We start from the raw sequence: 14,674 nt of genomic DNA, 5'->3' as shown, positions 1-14,674 counted from the left end.
GGTGCTAGATGGGTATCATTTTTTCTATACATCCAGTTCCTCATTTTATACTCTGGGCACTTTGCCCATGTAGCGCTGTAACGGCCTTCCTCTGTCTGATGAAATAGTCATCAGACAACTTCCTCATTTTCCAGAGTTGCAGAAATCTTAAAGGGGTTATGCAGGATAAGAAAAGACACAGCTTCTTTCTTACAAAAATAACGCCATCCCTGTTCTCAGGTCCGTTTGTGAGAAAAGGGGTTGTCACTAGTGATGAGCGACTACTAAAATGCTCGGGTGCTTGATACTCGATCCAAATATTTCCCTATGCTCGGGTGCTCGTTTCAGTAACAAACCCCATTGAAGTCCATGGGAAGCTCAAGAATTTTTGCTGGGGACCCAAGCTTGGCCCAGGGAAGGTTGCTTGAAACCAGTGCCTCATACTTCTCAAAAAATAAAAAAACAAAACAGGCCCCGTCGGGGCGGCAGGAAGCACAGGAGGAGGAGAGGCACGGGAACTGAGGAGCCAGGGGAGAAAAAAACCGTAATGAACTTATCTGCTCGGGTGTTATCCCAGGATCAAATTTCTGTTTTGTCTAAAGGTTTAAATTTTGCGCCTACCAATGCACCCAATGCTTTTTCCATATTGTGTGATGTTAACAAATTTATTCGCAGTCTCACTGTGCGCAGACATTTTTTTGATGTTGACACTGTTCACACTGCGCATCAATCTGCAGAGGGGATTGCCAATGAATTTGTAGGGAAAAATTTCTCTGAACAACAGGCTCTTGTGTCATTGTTGGATTTACAGGGCAGAAGTGAACCAGGTGTCATTCACAACAATGTGTTTCACTCCACCAAGAATCCTGGGTTCTATCCTGTCCAGTCTCGTGTAGACTGTATGGATCGCTTCCAGAATGTGGTGGAGCGTGACATTGCGTGTATAATTGGAGCTGGTACTAGTCAAAAACATTCTAAACACTTTATCCTCAAGTGAACAACTAGCCCTAAAAGAATTGTCCACCTTTGATGACATCATTGTCCGGATGTCTGATAAGGGTGGCATTGTAACGGTTATGAATAAGACAGATTACATATTACAAATTGAAGAGTTATTGAGTGATGAATCAACATATCTCAAACTTACATTTAATCCAACCAAAAAATACTTGGAGGAGTTATGTAAGATAGTCGCACATGGAGTAAATTTGGGTATTCTCAGCAGCAGGGAATCTGATTACCTTGTTGTCGAGAATCCCATTACTCCTATTATGTATGCATTACCGAAAACACATAAAGGGTTATTACCCCCTCCAATGCGACCCATAGTGTCTAGCACTGGATCACTATTGGAGAGACTCTCTGCTTGGCTAGATGGCTTATTACAGCCACTAGTCAGGCGCGTTCCGGGTTATTTTCAGGATTCCAGAGATGTCCTTACATCACTCAGTGACATCACTTGGCAGCCAGAGTGGCACTGGCTGTCTTGTGACGTCACTTCACTGTATACGTCTATTCCATGGTCAGTGGCATTAAATGCCCTTCAGTTTCATTTACAGAAATATGGTCAGTATACCAGAGAACTCAATGAATTTATTGTTGAAGTAGCCTCTTTTTTGTTGAGCCATAATTTTTTTTATGTTTGACCGCAAATTTTTCCTTCAATGTAGTGGGGTCTCGATGGGGGCCAGACACTCCCCTTCGTTAGCTAACCTCACCATGTCCTTTTGGGAGGAACAGTACATTTTTTCTGTGTCCAATCCCTTTTCCTCTTGTTTGCAATGGTACGGGAGATTCATCGATGATGTCATCATGATTTGGGATGGAGATGAATCTTCCGTACCATTATTTCTGTCATATTTAAATTCTAACAATTACAATTTGAGATTTACACATAATTTCCAGAAAGGCTGCATTGAATTTTTGGACCTATTATTGCAGGGGTTACCAAATGAAAAAATAAAATTTTCTACTTATCGTAAACCCATCTCAGGCAACACACTGCTCAGAGCTGACAGTAATCATCCCCCTCATACTATACGAGCCATCCCCGTTGGGGAAATGACCCGTATCAGGAGAAACTGCACAGATGACAACACCTTTGAGCAGGAGGCCCTCGATTCAGAGTGCAGGTTAAAAGCAAGAGGTTATAGTAATTTTCACTGTAACAGAGCCCGACACATAGTTAGAGGTAAGGACCGACAAACATTAATTCTCACTAAATATAAGACATCCGAAAATAAACATGCGAATTTGTCCAAACCAGTATTATCACTTACTTATACTCCGCTTTTTAATACCATAAAGTACATTATAAAGAAGCATATCCATATTTTGCAGGAGGATGACAAGTTAGCTGAATTACTGGCTCAGGGTTGTGCAATTGTCCCCAAAAGGACTAAGACCCTTGGGGACATGCTATCTCCAAGTTTAGTTCTATCAGATAAAAGATCTCCAACTTGGTTACAACGGCTTGGATTCTTTAGGTGCGGGACTTACCCGTGCCGAACTTGTAGTTTTTCTAAGGTCTGTAGCACATTTTATAATAATTCTTATTCCAAACAATTTTCCATTAAGCAACATATTGATTGTAACTCCACTCATGTAGTGTATGTCATTGAATGCACCATGTGCAATATAAAATATGTTGGTTGTACCAGCAGAAAATTAAAGGTTCGCGCATTGGAGCACTTAAATGACATCACTGGAAATTTGTTGAGGAATAAATCAGGTGCATCATTACATTTCATCAACTGTCATCAGTCTAACTGTAAATTTTTCACAATCTATGGCATTGAAAAAATTGTGCCATCAACAAGAGGTGGAGATATACATAAACACTTACGTGATCGAGAGGCTTATTGGCAGTTTACTTTGGGCACACGAGCCCCGGAGGGCATGAATGTACGCCGTGAATTGTTATTTCATTACTAATCTTAACCCTTTAAGGACATGGCCCATTTTCGTTTTTACGTTTTCGGTTTTTCCTCCTTGTGTTTAAAAGGTCATAGCACTTGCATTTTTCCACCTAGAAACCCACATGACCCCTTATTTTTTGCGTCACTAATTGTACTTTGCAATTACAGGCTGAATTTTTGCATAAAGTACACTGCGAAACCAGAAAAAAATTCAAAGTGTGGTGAAATTGAAAAAAAAAACGCATTTCTTTTATTTGGGGGAAATGTGTTTTTACGCCATTCGCCCTGGGGTAAAACTGACTTATTATGCATGTTCCTCAAGTCGTTACGATTAAAACGATATATAACATGTATAACTTATATTGTATCTGATGGCCTGTAAAAAATTCAAACCGTTGTTAACCAATATACGTTCCTTAAAATCACTCCATTACCAGGCTTATAGCGCTTTTATCCTTTGGTCTATGGGGCTGTGCGAGGTGTCATTTTTTGCGTCATGATTTGATCTTTCTATCGGTACCTTGATTGCCCATATACGTCTTTTTGATCGCTTTTTATTAAATTTTTTCTGGATTTGATGTGACCAAAAATGCGCAATTTTGCACTTTGGGATTTTTTTGCGCTGACGCCGTTTACCGTACGAGATCAGGAATGTGATTAATTAATAGTTCGGGCGATTACGCACGCGGCGATAGCAAACATGTTTATTTATTTATTTATTTGTTTACTTTTATTTAAAACCTGGGAAAAGGGGGGTGATTCAGACTTTTATTAGGGGAGGGGGCTTTTTACTATTAACAACACTTTTTTTTTTTTTTTTACACATATACTAGAAGCCCCCCTAGGGGACTTCTAGTATATACACTTGGATCTCTCATTGAGATCTCTGCAGCATAGATATGCTGCAGAGATCCATGAGATCGGCACTCGTTTGCTTTCGGCTGCTGCAGCCGAAAACGAACGAGTGCCGAGCCGAGGACGGCGCCATCTTGGACGCGTCCCCGGCCGGCATCAGTAACGGAGATCGCTCCTCCGGGACAAGGTCCCGGAGGAGCGATCTCCCCCACTAGACACCAGGGAAACGTTGCCTCCGGTAATCGGAGGCAGCTGTCAACTTTGACAGCTGCCTCCGATTAGCTAATTAGCGGGCATGGCGATCAGACCGTGCACGCTAATAGCGGCGGTCCCGGGCTACACGCGGCACCCGGGATCGCGGCACTTCAAAGCTTTGAAGTGCAAGTGAGGACATATGACGTACGCATACGTCCTATGTCCTTAAGAGGTTAATATATTAAAATTTATTTCATTTCTTTTATTATTTTCTTATTTTTTGGGAATTCTAATTTGTGTACATATGTTTTCTTCATGCCCCTTTCCGTATTTTGTTACCATTTAGAATTTGACTGTTTATTGTTTATGATGATAACCTTTTTGGCCCGTGTTCAGACTATATATATTGCCTTATAGCTCACCATTCAGACTGATTAGGTTACGACCAGTTATTGTGGAACTTACTCTCTTTTCCAACATTACACATAGCAGTCATAAGAAATTACTCTTCACATTATATGTGTTTTTGTTGGATAAGTAATTTGTGGTGTACGTGGGAACGCTGACCATATTCATGTAGTATCGGTAAATGTTATATTTTGGTTACAGCTGTTTAGTTTCCCATGTGCTCACAATTTAGCTTTTTCTGTTGCAGAAATATGGAATATATATCCCGTTATCATGATATCCATTTCCTTTTGTTCTTTAGCATCCTTGTCCTATAATGTTATTATATATTCTTTGTACATATTGTTTGGACTATTACATGTATAGGCTCCGGCTTTGTGACTATATGCATAGCACATTACTAGTTCACTTAACTACTCCCACACTAGTGAAATGCACCTGGTTCTCAGGGTATTTAGGTATGCAATGTGATGGGAGGGATTATCAGTGAGCAAGAGTGCGCATGCGCTCGAAACGCGTCTGATCTCTGTGGGGTCCCTGCACTATGGTGTTTCACATGTTTTTACCTGCATTTGGAAAATAAAGGTAACTTTCTTTGCTACGTGCTGGATCATTGTTTTCCTAAGGTTGCTTGAAAACCTGGGAACCTCAGAAAATGATGAAAACCCCCCCGGAAAAAGCAGGGACAGCATGCATGGATGGCTCTGAGGCTGCCACCATTACGCCAAATTCTGGGAAACAGCCTGGTGGTCAACCTCAAGACAATAGTGCTGACCCAGACCAAGATGGACAAAGGCCTGAAGGTAACTTTGAAGGTCAAAGGCCTTGGAGAGTGTTTCCCTGCCAGTGCCTGACAAGCTGACTGCTCCCCTCCCCCTTAATAATTTGTCTTTTTAATTTACTAGACTGACCAGGGCTGGGGCATGACACCCCCTGACTACTTTAGCAGTTGGGGTAATTTTCCCAGTATCATGTCACTCACCACTTCTCCCCACTGCTTCTGTTCTGGTGACCTAATTAATCCCCCCCCCCCCCTAATTTATTTATTTTTAAATTTGGATTAAAATTTGAGTTTGAATTTAAATTAGTTTACATTTTGAGTTTGAAGTTTGAAGTTGTATCCAGCAATAACATGGTATGAAATGGACAATACAATCATCCAATAAAAATAGCCGGATTATGGCTAGATTTAGCCTCACACCCCCACTGGCGGTAGGGACAAAGAAATAACAATACAGTCTTCTTAAGAGGCCCCAGAATTTAAATGAATTCACTTTTAATCCTTTAAAGCAGTGATTTTCAACCTTTTTTGAGCCGCTGCACACTTTTTATACTTAAAAAATCCCGGGTCACACCACCAACCAAAATGGCACAAAATGACACTAAAACAGTACATATTATACATATAGTTAATAATATAGATTCTAAATGTATTTATACTCACTCAGTGTGAAACCTGGGCCGGTTTTCTTCTCCCCCCTGTGCTTCTCTCCACCATACTTCTCCCCCCCTGTGCTTCTCTCCTGTGCTTCTCTCCACCATACTTCTCCCCCCTACTTCTCTCCTGTGCTTCTGTCCACCATACTTCTCTCCCCCCTGCTTCTCTCCACCATACTTCTCCCCCTGCTTCTCTCCTGTGCTTCTATCCACCATACTTCTCCCCCCTACTTCTCTCATGTGCTTCTGTCCACCATACTTCTCTCCCCCTGCTTCTCTCCACCATACTTCTTCCCCGTGCTTCTCTCCCCTGTGCTTCTCTCCACCAAACTTCTCTCCCCCATGCTTCTCTCCACCAAACTTCTCTCCCCCCTGCTTCTCTCCGCTGTTTCTCTCCCCCCTCCCCATGTTTCCTTCCCCCCTGCTTCTCTCCCCTGTTTCTCCCCCATCCCCAGGTTTCTCTCCCCCATTGTTTTCTCCTGTTTCACAGGGGCACCATAGTTTGGGGAACTTTCCCCGCGGCACACCTGACCATGTGTCGCGGCACACTAGTGTGCCCCGGCACACTGGTTGAAAATCACTGCTTTAAAGAGTATCTAAAGGAGGGCAAGCGCGGTAGTAGTGGGTGGACTTTTTCCACCATTTTCACAGTTTGTTCCTTTCAGCTGTGGCGTGTATCTTAGATGACCTGACAGCCCTGCAAATTAGCAATGGAATTGAAGTCGATTTGATTTGAAAATTGAAGTTGAAGATTAAAAAACAGACGATAAAGTGTCCTTTACCGAGCTGCTGACTTCTGCCTTTGTAACAGCTACAAACTGAAAGGACGGCAGAGGACACCCACAAGTTTACATCCACCAATTATATGGTTTGAAATAGACAACACAAGGATCCTAAATTAGGATCCACCATTTTCACTGTCTGTTCCTTTTAGCTGTGGCGTGTATCTTGGAGATACAGTAGATGACCAAACAGCCCTGCAAAATAGCACTCGAATTAATAAAAAAAAACAGCAGATAAAAAAATTGAATTGATTAAAAAACAGCTGATTAAGTGGCCTTTACCGGCCTTTAGATGACGCAGGCGTTCAACCTCCTTAAAATTAGGCCTGACACAGCATTGCGGTGAAAACTCAGTAAACAAGGTAGATGAAGCAGCAGTTGAACCTCCCAAAAATTATGCCTGACACAGTATGGCGGTGAGAACTTAGTGAACAAGGTAGATGACACAGGTGTTAAACCTACCTAAAATTAGGCCTGACACAGCATGGCGGTGAGAACTCAGTGAACAAGGTAGATAAGGCAGGCGTGAGACCCCCCAAAAATTATGCATAACACAGCATTTCAGTGAGAACTCAGTGAACAAGGTAGATAAGGCAGGCGTTCCACGTCGAAAAAATTAGAAGGAGAGTGGAAAAGTTCTGCTTGTACCGAGGGTCCAGGTGGTGAAAAGCCATTAATCGGTGTTGTTCAAAAATTTTTTAACCCAAGGGTCACGGGAAAGATAGCCCAGCATGTGTGCCAGGGTCCCAACACGCAATAATTCCCGCTCCTCGATAGGCTGACTCTCAATTTCCTCCTCCTCCACCAATTCCTTCTTTTCAGGCCATACACGCTCAACAGCTAAGTTTTGAGCATGGGTACCCTGGGTGGTGGATAAATTACTGGCCACATTATCCGCTATCCACGTCATCAACTGTTCACACTGCTGCGGTTTCAATAGCGGTGTACCCTGAGACCCCGTAAGTTGCGAGAATAGGCTAGGGAGTAAATGGCTGCAGTGTGCTACTGCTCCCTCCTCAACGGGTGCTGTGTCACCCTGCCCAGAACCACGGCCTCTGCCCACTGCATCACTTGGAACCCCACGCCCTCGTCCTTGACCCTTGACCCTGGGGTTCACCATTTTATGGACACTGCACAGTCAAGACTGAGATAGCTGCTCTACAGATCACAACTATCCAAGAAAATATATTACTTAGACTTCTTTTGGAGGTCTGTGTGTAAGTGGTGCTATATGGTGTATGCCACCTCTTACACAGGACAATGAGCAGTAAGGTTGGATATGGCTGCAATAAAAAAAGAAAGCAACCCTGCAGACTGGCTGCAGATGACAAAAGATATTGGTCACACTAGTTTTTGGAGGTTCTCATATCGTCTGTGTGTAAGTGGTGGTATATGGTGTATGCCACCTCTTGCACAGGACAATGAGCAGTGAGGTTAGATATAGCTGCACTTAAAAAGGAAGCAACCCTGCAGACTGGCTACAGATGACAAAATATACTCGTCACACTAGTTTTTGGAGGTTGTTGTATAGTCTGTGTGTAAGTGGTGGTATATGGTGTATGCCACCTCTTACACAGGAAAATGAGCAGTGAGGTTAGATATAGCTGCACTTAAAAAGGAAGCAACCCTGCAGACTGGCTACAGATGACAAAATATACTGGTCACACTAGTTTTTGGAGTATGTCGCATAGTCTATATGTAAGTGGTGGTATATGGTGTATGCCACCTCTTACACAGGAAAATGAGCAGTGAGGTTGGATATGGCTGCACTTAAAAAGGAAGCAACCCTACAGACTGACTGCAGATGACAAAAGATACTGGTGACACTAGTTTTTGGAGGTTATCGTATAGAGTCTGTGTGTAAGTGGTGGTATATGGTGTATGCCACCGATTACACAGGACAATGAGCAGTGAGGTTCTATTCAGCTGTACTACAAATCACAGCAATACAATGTACAACAGCAGCAGCAGCACCAGCCACAAAAAAATAATAGTACTGAGGACTTCTTTGGGGTCTGTATGCAACACCTGCTGTCCCCTTTCTGCCAGCAGTCGATCACCACAGTGTGCAGTTATTGGATTGCATATACTGTTCAATGCTAGGCCATTGTATAGCATTGATCAGCATTATCAGTGGAGGTAAGTAGAACTCCTACTGCAGTCAGGAAAAAACAAATGGGACCCCAAAAATCAAACTGCGGGGGTCCTGATTGTTAAGGGAGATTTAAGGTGTTAAGCAGCATTTAAGGCTTTAGAGCAACCTGTCATTAATGGTAATGGCCCTTCTGCTAATAGCGGCTGGTCCTCACCTGACATGAAGCAAGCTCAGATTCTCAGCTCCCTTCTTAGTTCCCTAGCAAACCCATAATGTACGGGGACGGTATGGACCATCTAGTCACAGGCGCAAATGCGGTACTCTTACGACAAGGGTTATTAGGTTGCTTCCCTTGGTGAGAACATAACAAACAGTGTATACAAAATTTTCCGCTTTTACCAATCCCATCTCCACTTCCAAAATAGACATGTCTGGCAGCGACAGCCCGCTCGCTGGTTGTGGATCTGTTCTGTCTCGGTCATTGATTGGCTGACTGGGCTGTCACTGCCAGACGAGTCCATCTCGGAAGTGGAGGTGGGATCACTAAGTAGGGACGTGAAGATAATGCAGGAGGACACCAGGGAGTGCAGAAAGGTAAGAATATTCTGTTTGTAATGTTCTCACCAAGGGCGGCAACATATTAAAGGTTCATTTTCAGTGGGATACCCCTTTAAGGCAGAAATCCACTCCTTCCTTAAGAGGTTAAGAAGAATTTTGAAGAATTTTAGGGGATCATTTTCATTTTTCTGATCATAGAGTTTGCTTCTGTGGTTATTTATCTTTGTGCTTCTATATTCCTGGGGGCCAGACAGACTGTGAGGCCAAGGCAGCAGTGTCCCAAGTGTTTTCGAGTAGATGTGTCCATCACACAACCTATAGCAGTAAACCAGTTTCCAACCATATTCAAGGCAGTCAACTCAACCTCAATGGGCATCTTTCTGCTTGATGAGGAATCTTCTCAGGAGTCGGACATCGATTGCAGAGGGCCTAATAGCATTTATAATTTTGGTGTTTGCCGATGGGCCTTTGGGCCTCTATAGACACTAGGGTCAATGTGAGACCTCTTTTTCCATGGTCAATGTGTCACCTCTGCCCCCACCATGGCTATATAGCAGTGTCTGAAAGTGAATGTTGAGACCTCCAGACTACACAATGGACATGTTGGGTTTTTTGCTTGTTCTTTCTTCTTTTTATACTATAGAAGTAAAAAATGATTCTCTACGCACCTTCTGTTTGAACACACTTACGGTATATTATACTCCAGGAAGTATATAGAGAGAAAAGCTTCAGTGTTTGTAAATTCTACATTAAAATTACATGAAACTTGGTGACTGTTCACTATAGAGCCCGGTGGTACAGTTCCCATAACCCTATACCTTGCCTCAAGGTGTTTGCTCTACAGAAATAGACCACAAACAAGGTCATAGATGATAAGATGGTTCATGCCTTCTCATAGTGACCCTTATAACTATACTGACCTATCAGGAGGCAGGTGTCACATGGAGATAGTGGAAGTCATTGAGTATAAATACAACTGAGTACATGACCAAAGTATCTCTCCTCATCAAGGTTCCACCATGAAGCTTCTCCTGATCTGTGTGCTCCTCGGAGCTGCCGGTGAGTACACCATTTATATTTTATTATTCCTCTTACAACGGACTGAGATTCTGCAGCCTTTGTGGAAGATTATTGTGTTGTTAGTCATTCCGGGGGTTCTGTTATTTTGATTTTCCTCACATTCTGCTGTAATCAGAGATTAAGTTATCAAGAGATCAGCAAACGTGCTTGTTTCGCCTTGGTCACAAATAGTGGTGAGCGAACCTGCCGAACGTTTAGGATCGGACAGCATTTGACTCCCAGTGGTTGGAGAAGTTGGATGTAGTCCTAGGGAGTCCTGGAAAATACAATTACAGTCTATGGCCTATGGCGGTATCCATGTTTTCCAGGACCCCCTAGAGCTGCATCCAAATTCTTTAGGCAGCGGGACTCAAATGCCAAACGAACTAGAACGTTCCGCAGGTTTGTTCAACACTAGTAACAAGCCATGTCTGCCACCATATTTTAGCCAAGTTAAAAAGGGTTATTCCAAGAATATAACTCATCACTTATCCACAGGATAGATGATAAGCATCTGATAAGTGCAGGTCCGCTGGGTATAAACATCGGCCGTTGTTTGACACAGTGTCTCAGATGTTCACCCAGCCGATGCTGCAGTATCGGCCGGGTGAACAACACTTTATTTTAATTGGAATGCAGACACTATTGGGTGTGCCCGCTCTCCAATTAGCCACAGAGAACAATGTAAAGTATGTCCGGGAGCCATACTTTACATTGTGAGAACCAGCTATCTTGTGCGGCCCCTGTTCACTGAATAGCTGCAGCCCAGAATAGACCTGTCAATTATTTTGTGCGTCCGTGGAGAACTGGATTTCATACAGTGGAATGTAATTGTATATTGTCATTAAACAACAGTTGCAGTTGTTACAACCTGCTGTTTAATCTAAAAATACGTGTGAACGTGGACTAGTACTGGATTAAAAAAATTTCTTTTGTATTCTTCTCAGCTGCTTTTGAGGATGATGATAAGATTGTAGGTGGCTACACCTGCACCAAGAACTCCGTCCCCTACCAGGTGTCCCTGAACTCCGGCTACCACTTCTGTGGAGGATCCCTGATCAACAACCTGTGGGTGATCTCCGCTGCTCACTGCTACAAGGCGTAAGTTTATTTCTTTGTAATTATTCATTCTCACGTTTTAGATTCTTTTTATTCATGGTAGATATGTATGAGCTACATTTTATATGTGATGTTCTGCTATGAGCCAATAATAAGGTTCTGTAACTACTGAAAATGAACAAACTTGGCAAAAGTTCAAGTAGGCATGTGTAAGCCGTGTCCCGGGGTGGGCTCCCCAGGGTACAGCCAAGTTATGAACGTGGAAATCGACTCCAACACCAGGTTAAACAAAACTGTACTTTACTGAAACATGTAAAGGTAATAACTCAAATATCCCAAAATTATATACAACAAGCTAAGACCCCTGTGCTATGGGACATGTATGGGTGTGTCTCATGGGCGTTTGCGGTGTAGCACAGCAGCTTACAATCTTATAAACTATTTAAACAGTTATACAACAACAAAGAAGAACATAACAAGATAAATGGCCAAGTACGCTATGATGTCTCTTACACACAATAATGTGGCTTGTCACAGACAATAGCTCTAACTAAACTATCTACAATCCCAATATCTATCCCAATATCTATCCCAATATCTGTCCTGGAAAGTTTAACGCGCACGCTACTGACCCGGGTGTCTTTCAGATAGATGGCTGATCGCGGTTACTGAACGAGGTGTTCCCTCTTGCCAAAGTCTTGTAACAAAGATGGTGGTCGTCTCTCTCCACAACTGGATTCTACACAGCTCCTATGCTGTCTCAGCACAGGCTGTGTGCTGCAAAACAGCGACATCTTGTGGCCAAATACAGAATGTCGGATAAACCATATGTCATACATATTATATACAGTTACATCTCTGGTTGTTTCACCATCTCACACATGAACCCAAAAAATCTGCATTTGGATGGGATGGATTCAGCTAGAGGACTGTATCCATGTTTTCCAGGCAGTCCTCTCCAGGCAATGGGGTTCAAATGCCGATCACCAAGGATCGTGTGAACCTGAACATTCGGCAATTTCGCTCATCGCTAGTCACTACTAATGAGATCATTAGTTGTGACTATCTAATTAATTACCTGACCAATTTTACATTTGTATAGGATGATTTTTAGGTCTATGATATTACAATTCGAGGGTTACTCCAATATTTTTTTTTTCTTTTAAATCACCTGGTTTCAGAAAGTAATATTGATTTGTAATTTACTTCCATTTAAAAAAAATCTCCAGTCTTCCGGTACTTATCGGCTGCTGTATGTCCTGCAGAAAGTGGTGTGTTCTTTCCAGTCTGACACAGTGCTCTCTGCTGCCACCTTTGTCCATGTCAGGAACTGTCCAGAGCAGCAGCAAATCCACATAGAAAACTTCTACTCTGAGCAGTTCCTGACATGGACAGAGGTGGCAGCAGAGAGCACTGTGTCAGACTGGAGAGAATACACAATGTCATGCAGGACATACAGCAACTGATAAGCATGGAGAGACTTGAGATTTTCAAATAGAAGTAAATTACAAGTCTATATAACGTTCTAAAACCAGTTGACTTGAAAGAAAAATATAACATTGTTTGCTTCCGAAGTCATTGGCTACAAATATTCCAGTCATAGCATTTAGTTACCTGTAACCTAAGGGCATATATGGCATACAAATGGTTTTCCATGGAAAAAAAATTACTTGAACTGTTCTCTTGTCTTATTTCGTTTCATCCAGGAGCCTTCAGGTCAGACTGGGAGAACACAACATTGCTACCAATGAGGGCACCGAGCAGTTCATCAACTCCGCCAAGGTCATCCGCCATGGAAGCTACAACTCCAGAACCCTGGACAATGACATCATGTTGATCAAGCTGGCCTCTGCCGCCACCCTCAACTCCTACGTCAAGGCTGTTAGCTTGGCCAGTGGTTGTGCTGCCGCCGGCACCAGCTGTCTGATCTCCGGATGGGGCAATACCCTCAGCAGTGGAAGTAAGTCACGGATTAGCAAAGAAGCTATCGAATATTTGCATCTCTTTCATTGTGCTTTGAATTATTACTCTTGTGATTATTCTTAAACTCTATTTGCAGCCAACTACCCCGATCTCCTCCAGTGCCTGAACGCCCCCGTCCTGACCACCGCCCAGTGTACCAACGCCTACCCCGGAGAGATCACCAACAACATGATCTGTGTTGGATACGTGGAGGGAGGCAAGGATTCCTGCCAGGTAAATGCCATTGTATCCTCTTCAGTATGAATGTTGGGCTGTACCATAATGTCCTGTAATCCAATATGGTGTATGAACATCGAATACCACATGGTGTATGAACATCGAATACCACACCTTTTTCTATGGTTTTCATCAAATTTTATTCAACTCAGTGACTTCCAAGTGCCCCCACCCCCTCAAAAAAAAAAATGAAAAAAAAAAAAAAAAAAAAATTATATATATATATATATATATATATATATATATATATATATATATATATATAACTGAAAAGTACATCTGTAACTTTGGAATTTCGTGCTATAAAAATAAGTATTTATAAAAAAGATAATGTAACGTATTAAATAGCATTCACTTGTGGTACTATTATTAGGAAAATAAATTACAAATATAAAATGGGGTACTCTTACTAAAGCATTCTCAGGTGCCCACATCACCTTATCTGGTGTATGAACCCTTCGTGGACACTCATAAGATCCATTTCCTTACCCAGAGATCCACTGGACTACATAAGCATGGGAGGGAGCGGTGACAAAACACGCCACCACCAGGGATTAAGTTTGGAATTACATAGCCACTACTGGGAGAGGTGCGGTTGTATTATATAATCCTATCTGACCCAATTTTCTCCCTTTCAGGGTGACTCCGGTGGACCCGTGGTCTGCAATGGACAGCTCCAGGGTATTGTCTCCTGGGGATATGGCTGTGCCCTCAGGAACTATCCTGGTGTCTACACCAAGGTCTGCAACTACAACTCCTGGGTCTCCAGCACCGTTGCTGCCAACTAAATGAGTGAACTTGACTTATTCTATTATGTGAATGTAACAATAAAATATCAATAATACTGTCAGTTCCGTGTTTCATACTATCATAAGTAACGTTACCCTCTTCAATACGGGATAATAATCTCATACCCGCTTCATTCCACAAGATTAACGCCTCATAGGTAGAATGTGACCCAAATGTTTGACGGGAGGGGATCCAAGCAATGGAGACTGTGTCTATATCTCCTATCATTGAGACCATACATGCACCTCTCTGTCTCTCAAACCTTACCAGATATTGTCTTATTTATGTACATAACTAATCTATAGCTGTAGTCCTGAGGCTGAAGGAACTCAATAAAATAA

At 42.5% G+C, this 14,674-nt stretch overlaps 1 protein-coding gene across 1 annotated transcript; it reads left to right on the top strand.

Annotated features, from left to right (window-relative positions):
• Window positions 1-10,200: 10,200 nt before the first annotated feature.
• On the top strand, window positions 10,201-14,365 carry LOC138799076 (trypsin-like). The gene is made up of 5 exons (XM_069979842.1): window positions 10,201-10,286; window positions 11,234-11,387; window positions 13,052-13,305; window positions 13,405-13,541; window positions 14,183-14,365. Exons 1-5 carry the CDS (start codon window positions 10,247-10,249, stop codon window positions 14,330-14,332), a joined length of 735 nt encoding a protein of 244 aa, XP_069835943.1. The 5' UTR covers window positions 10,201-10,246; the 3' UTR covers window positions 14,333-14,365.
• The last annotated feature ends 309 nt before the right edge of the window (window positions 14,366-14,674 follow it).

This window comes from Dendropsophus ebraccatus, chromosome 8, assembly GCF_027789765.1.
Source record: "Dendropsophus ebraccatus isolate aDenEbr1 chromosome 8, aDenEbr1.pat, whole genome shotgun sequence".
NCBI classification, from domain to species: domain Eukaryota; kingdom Metazoa; phylum Chordata; class Amphibia; order Anura; family Hylidae; genus Dendropsophus; species Dendropsophus ebraccatus.
The sequence above is the reverse complement of the archived record's forward strand: the minus strand, read 5'-3'. Positions and strand labels throughout refer to the sequence as shown.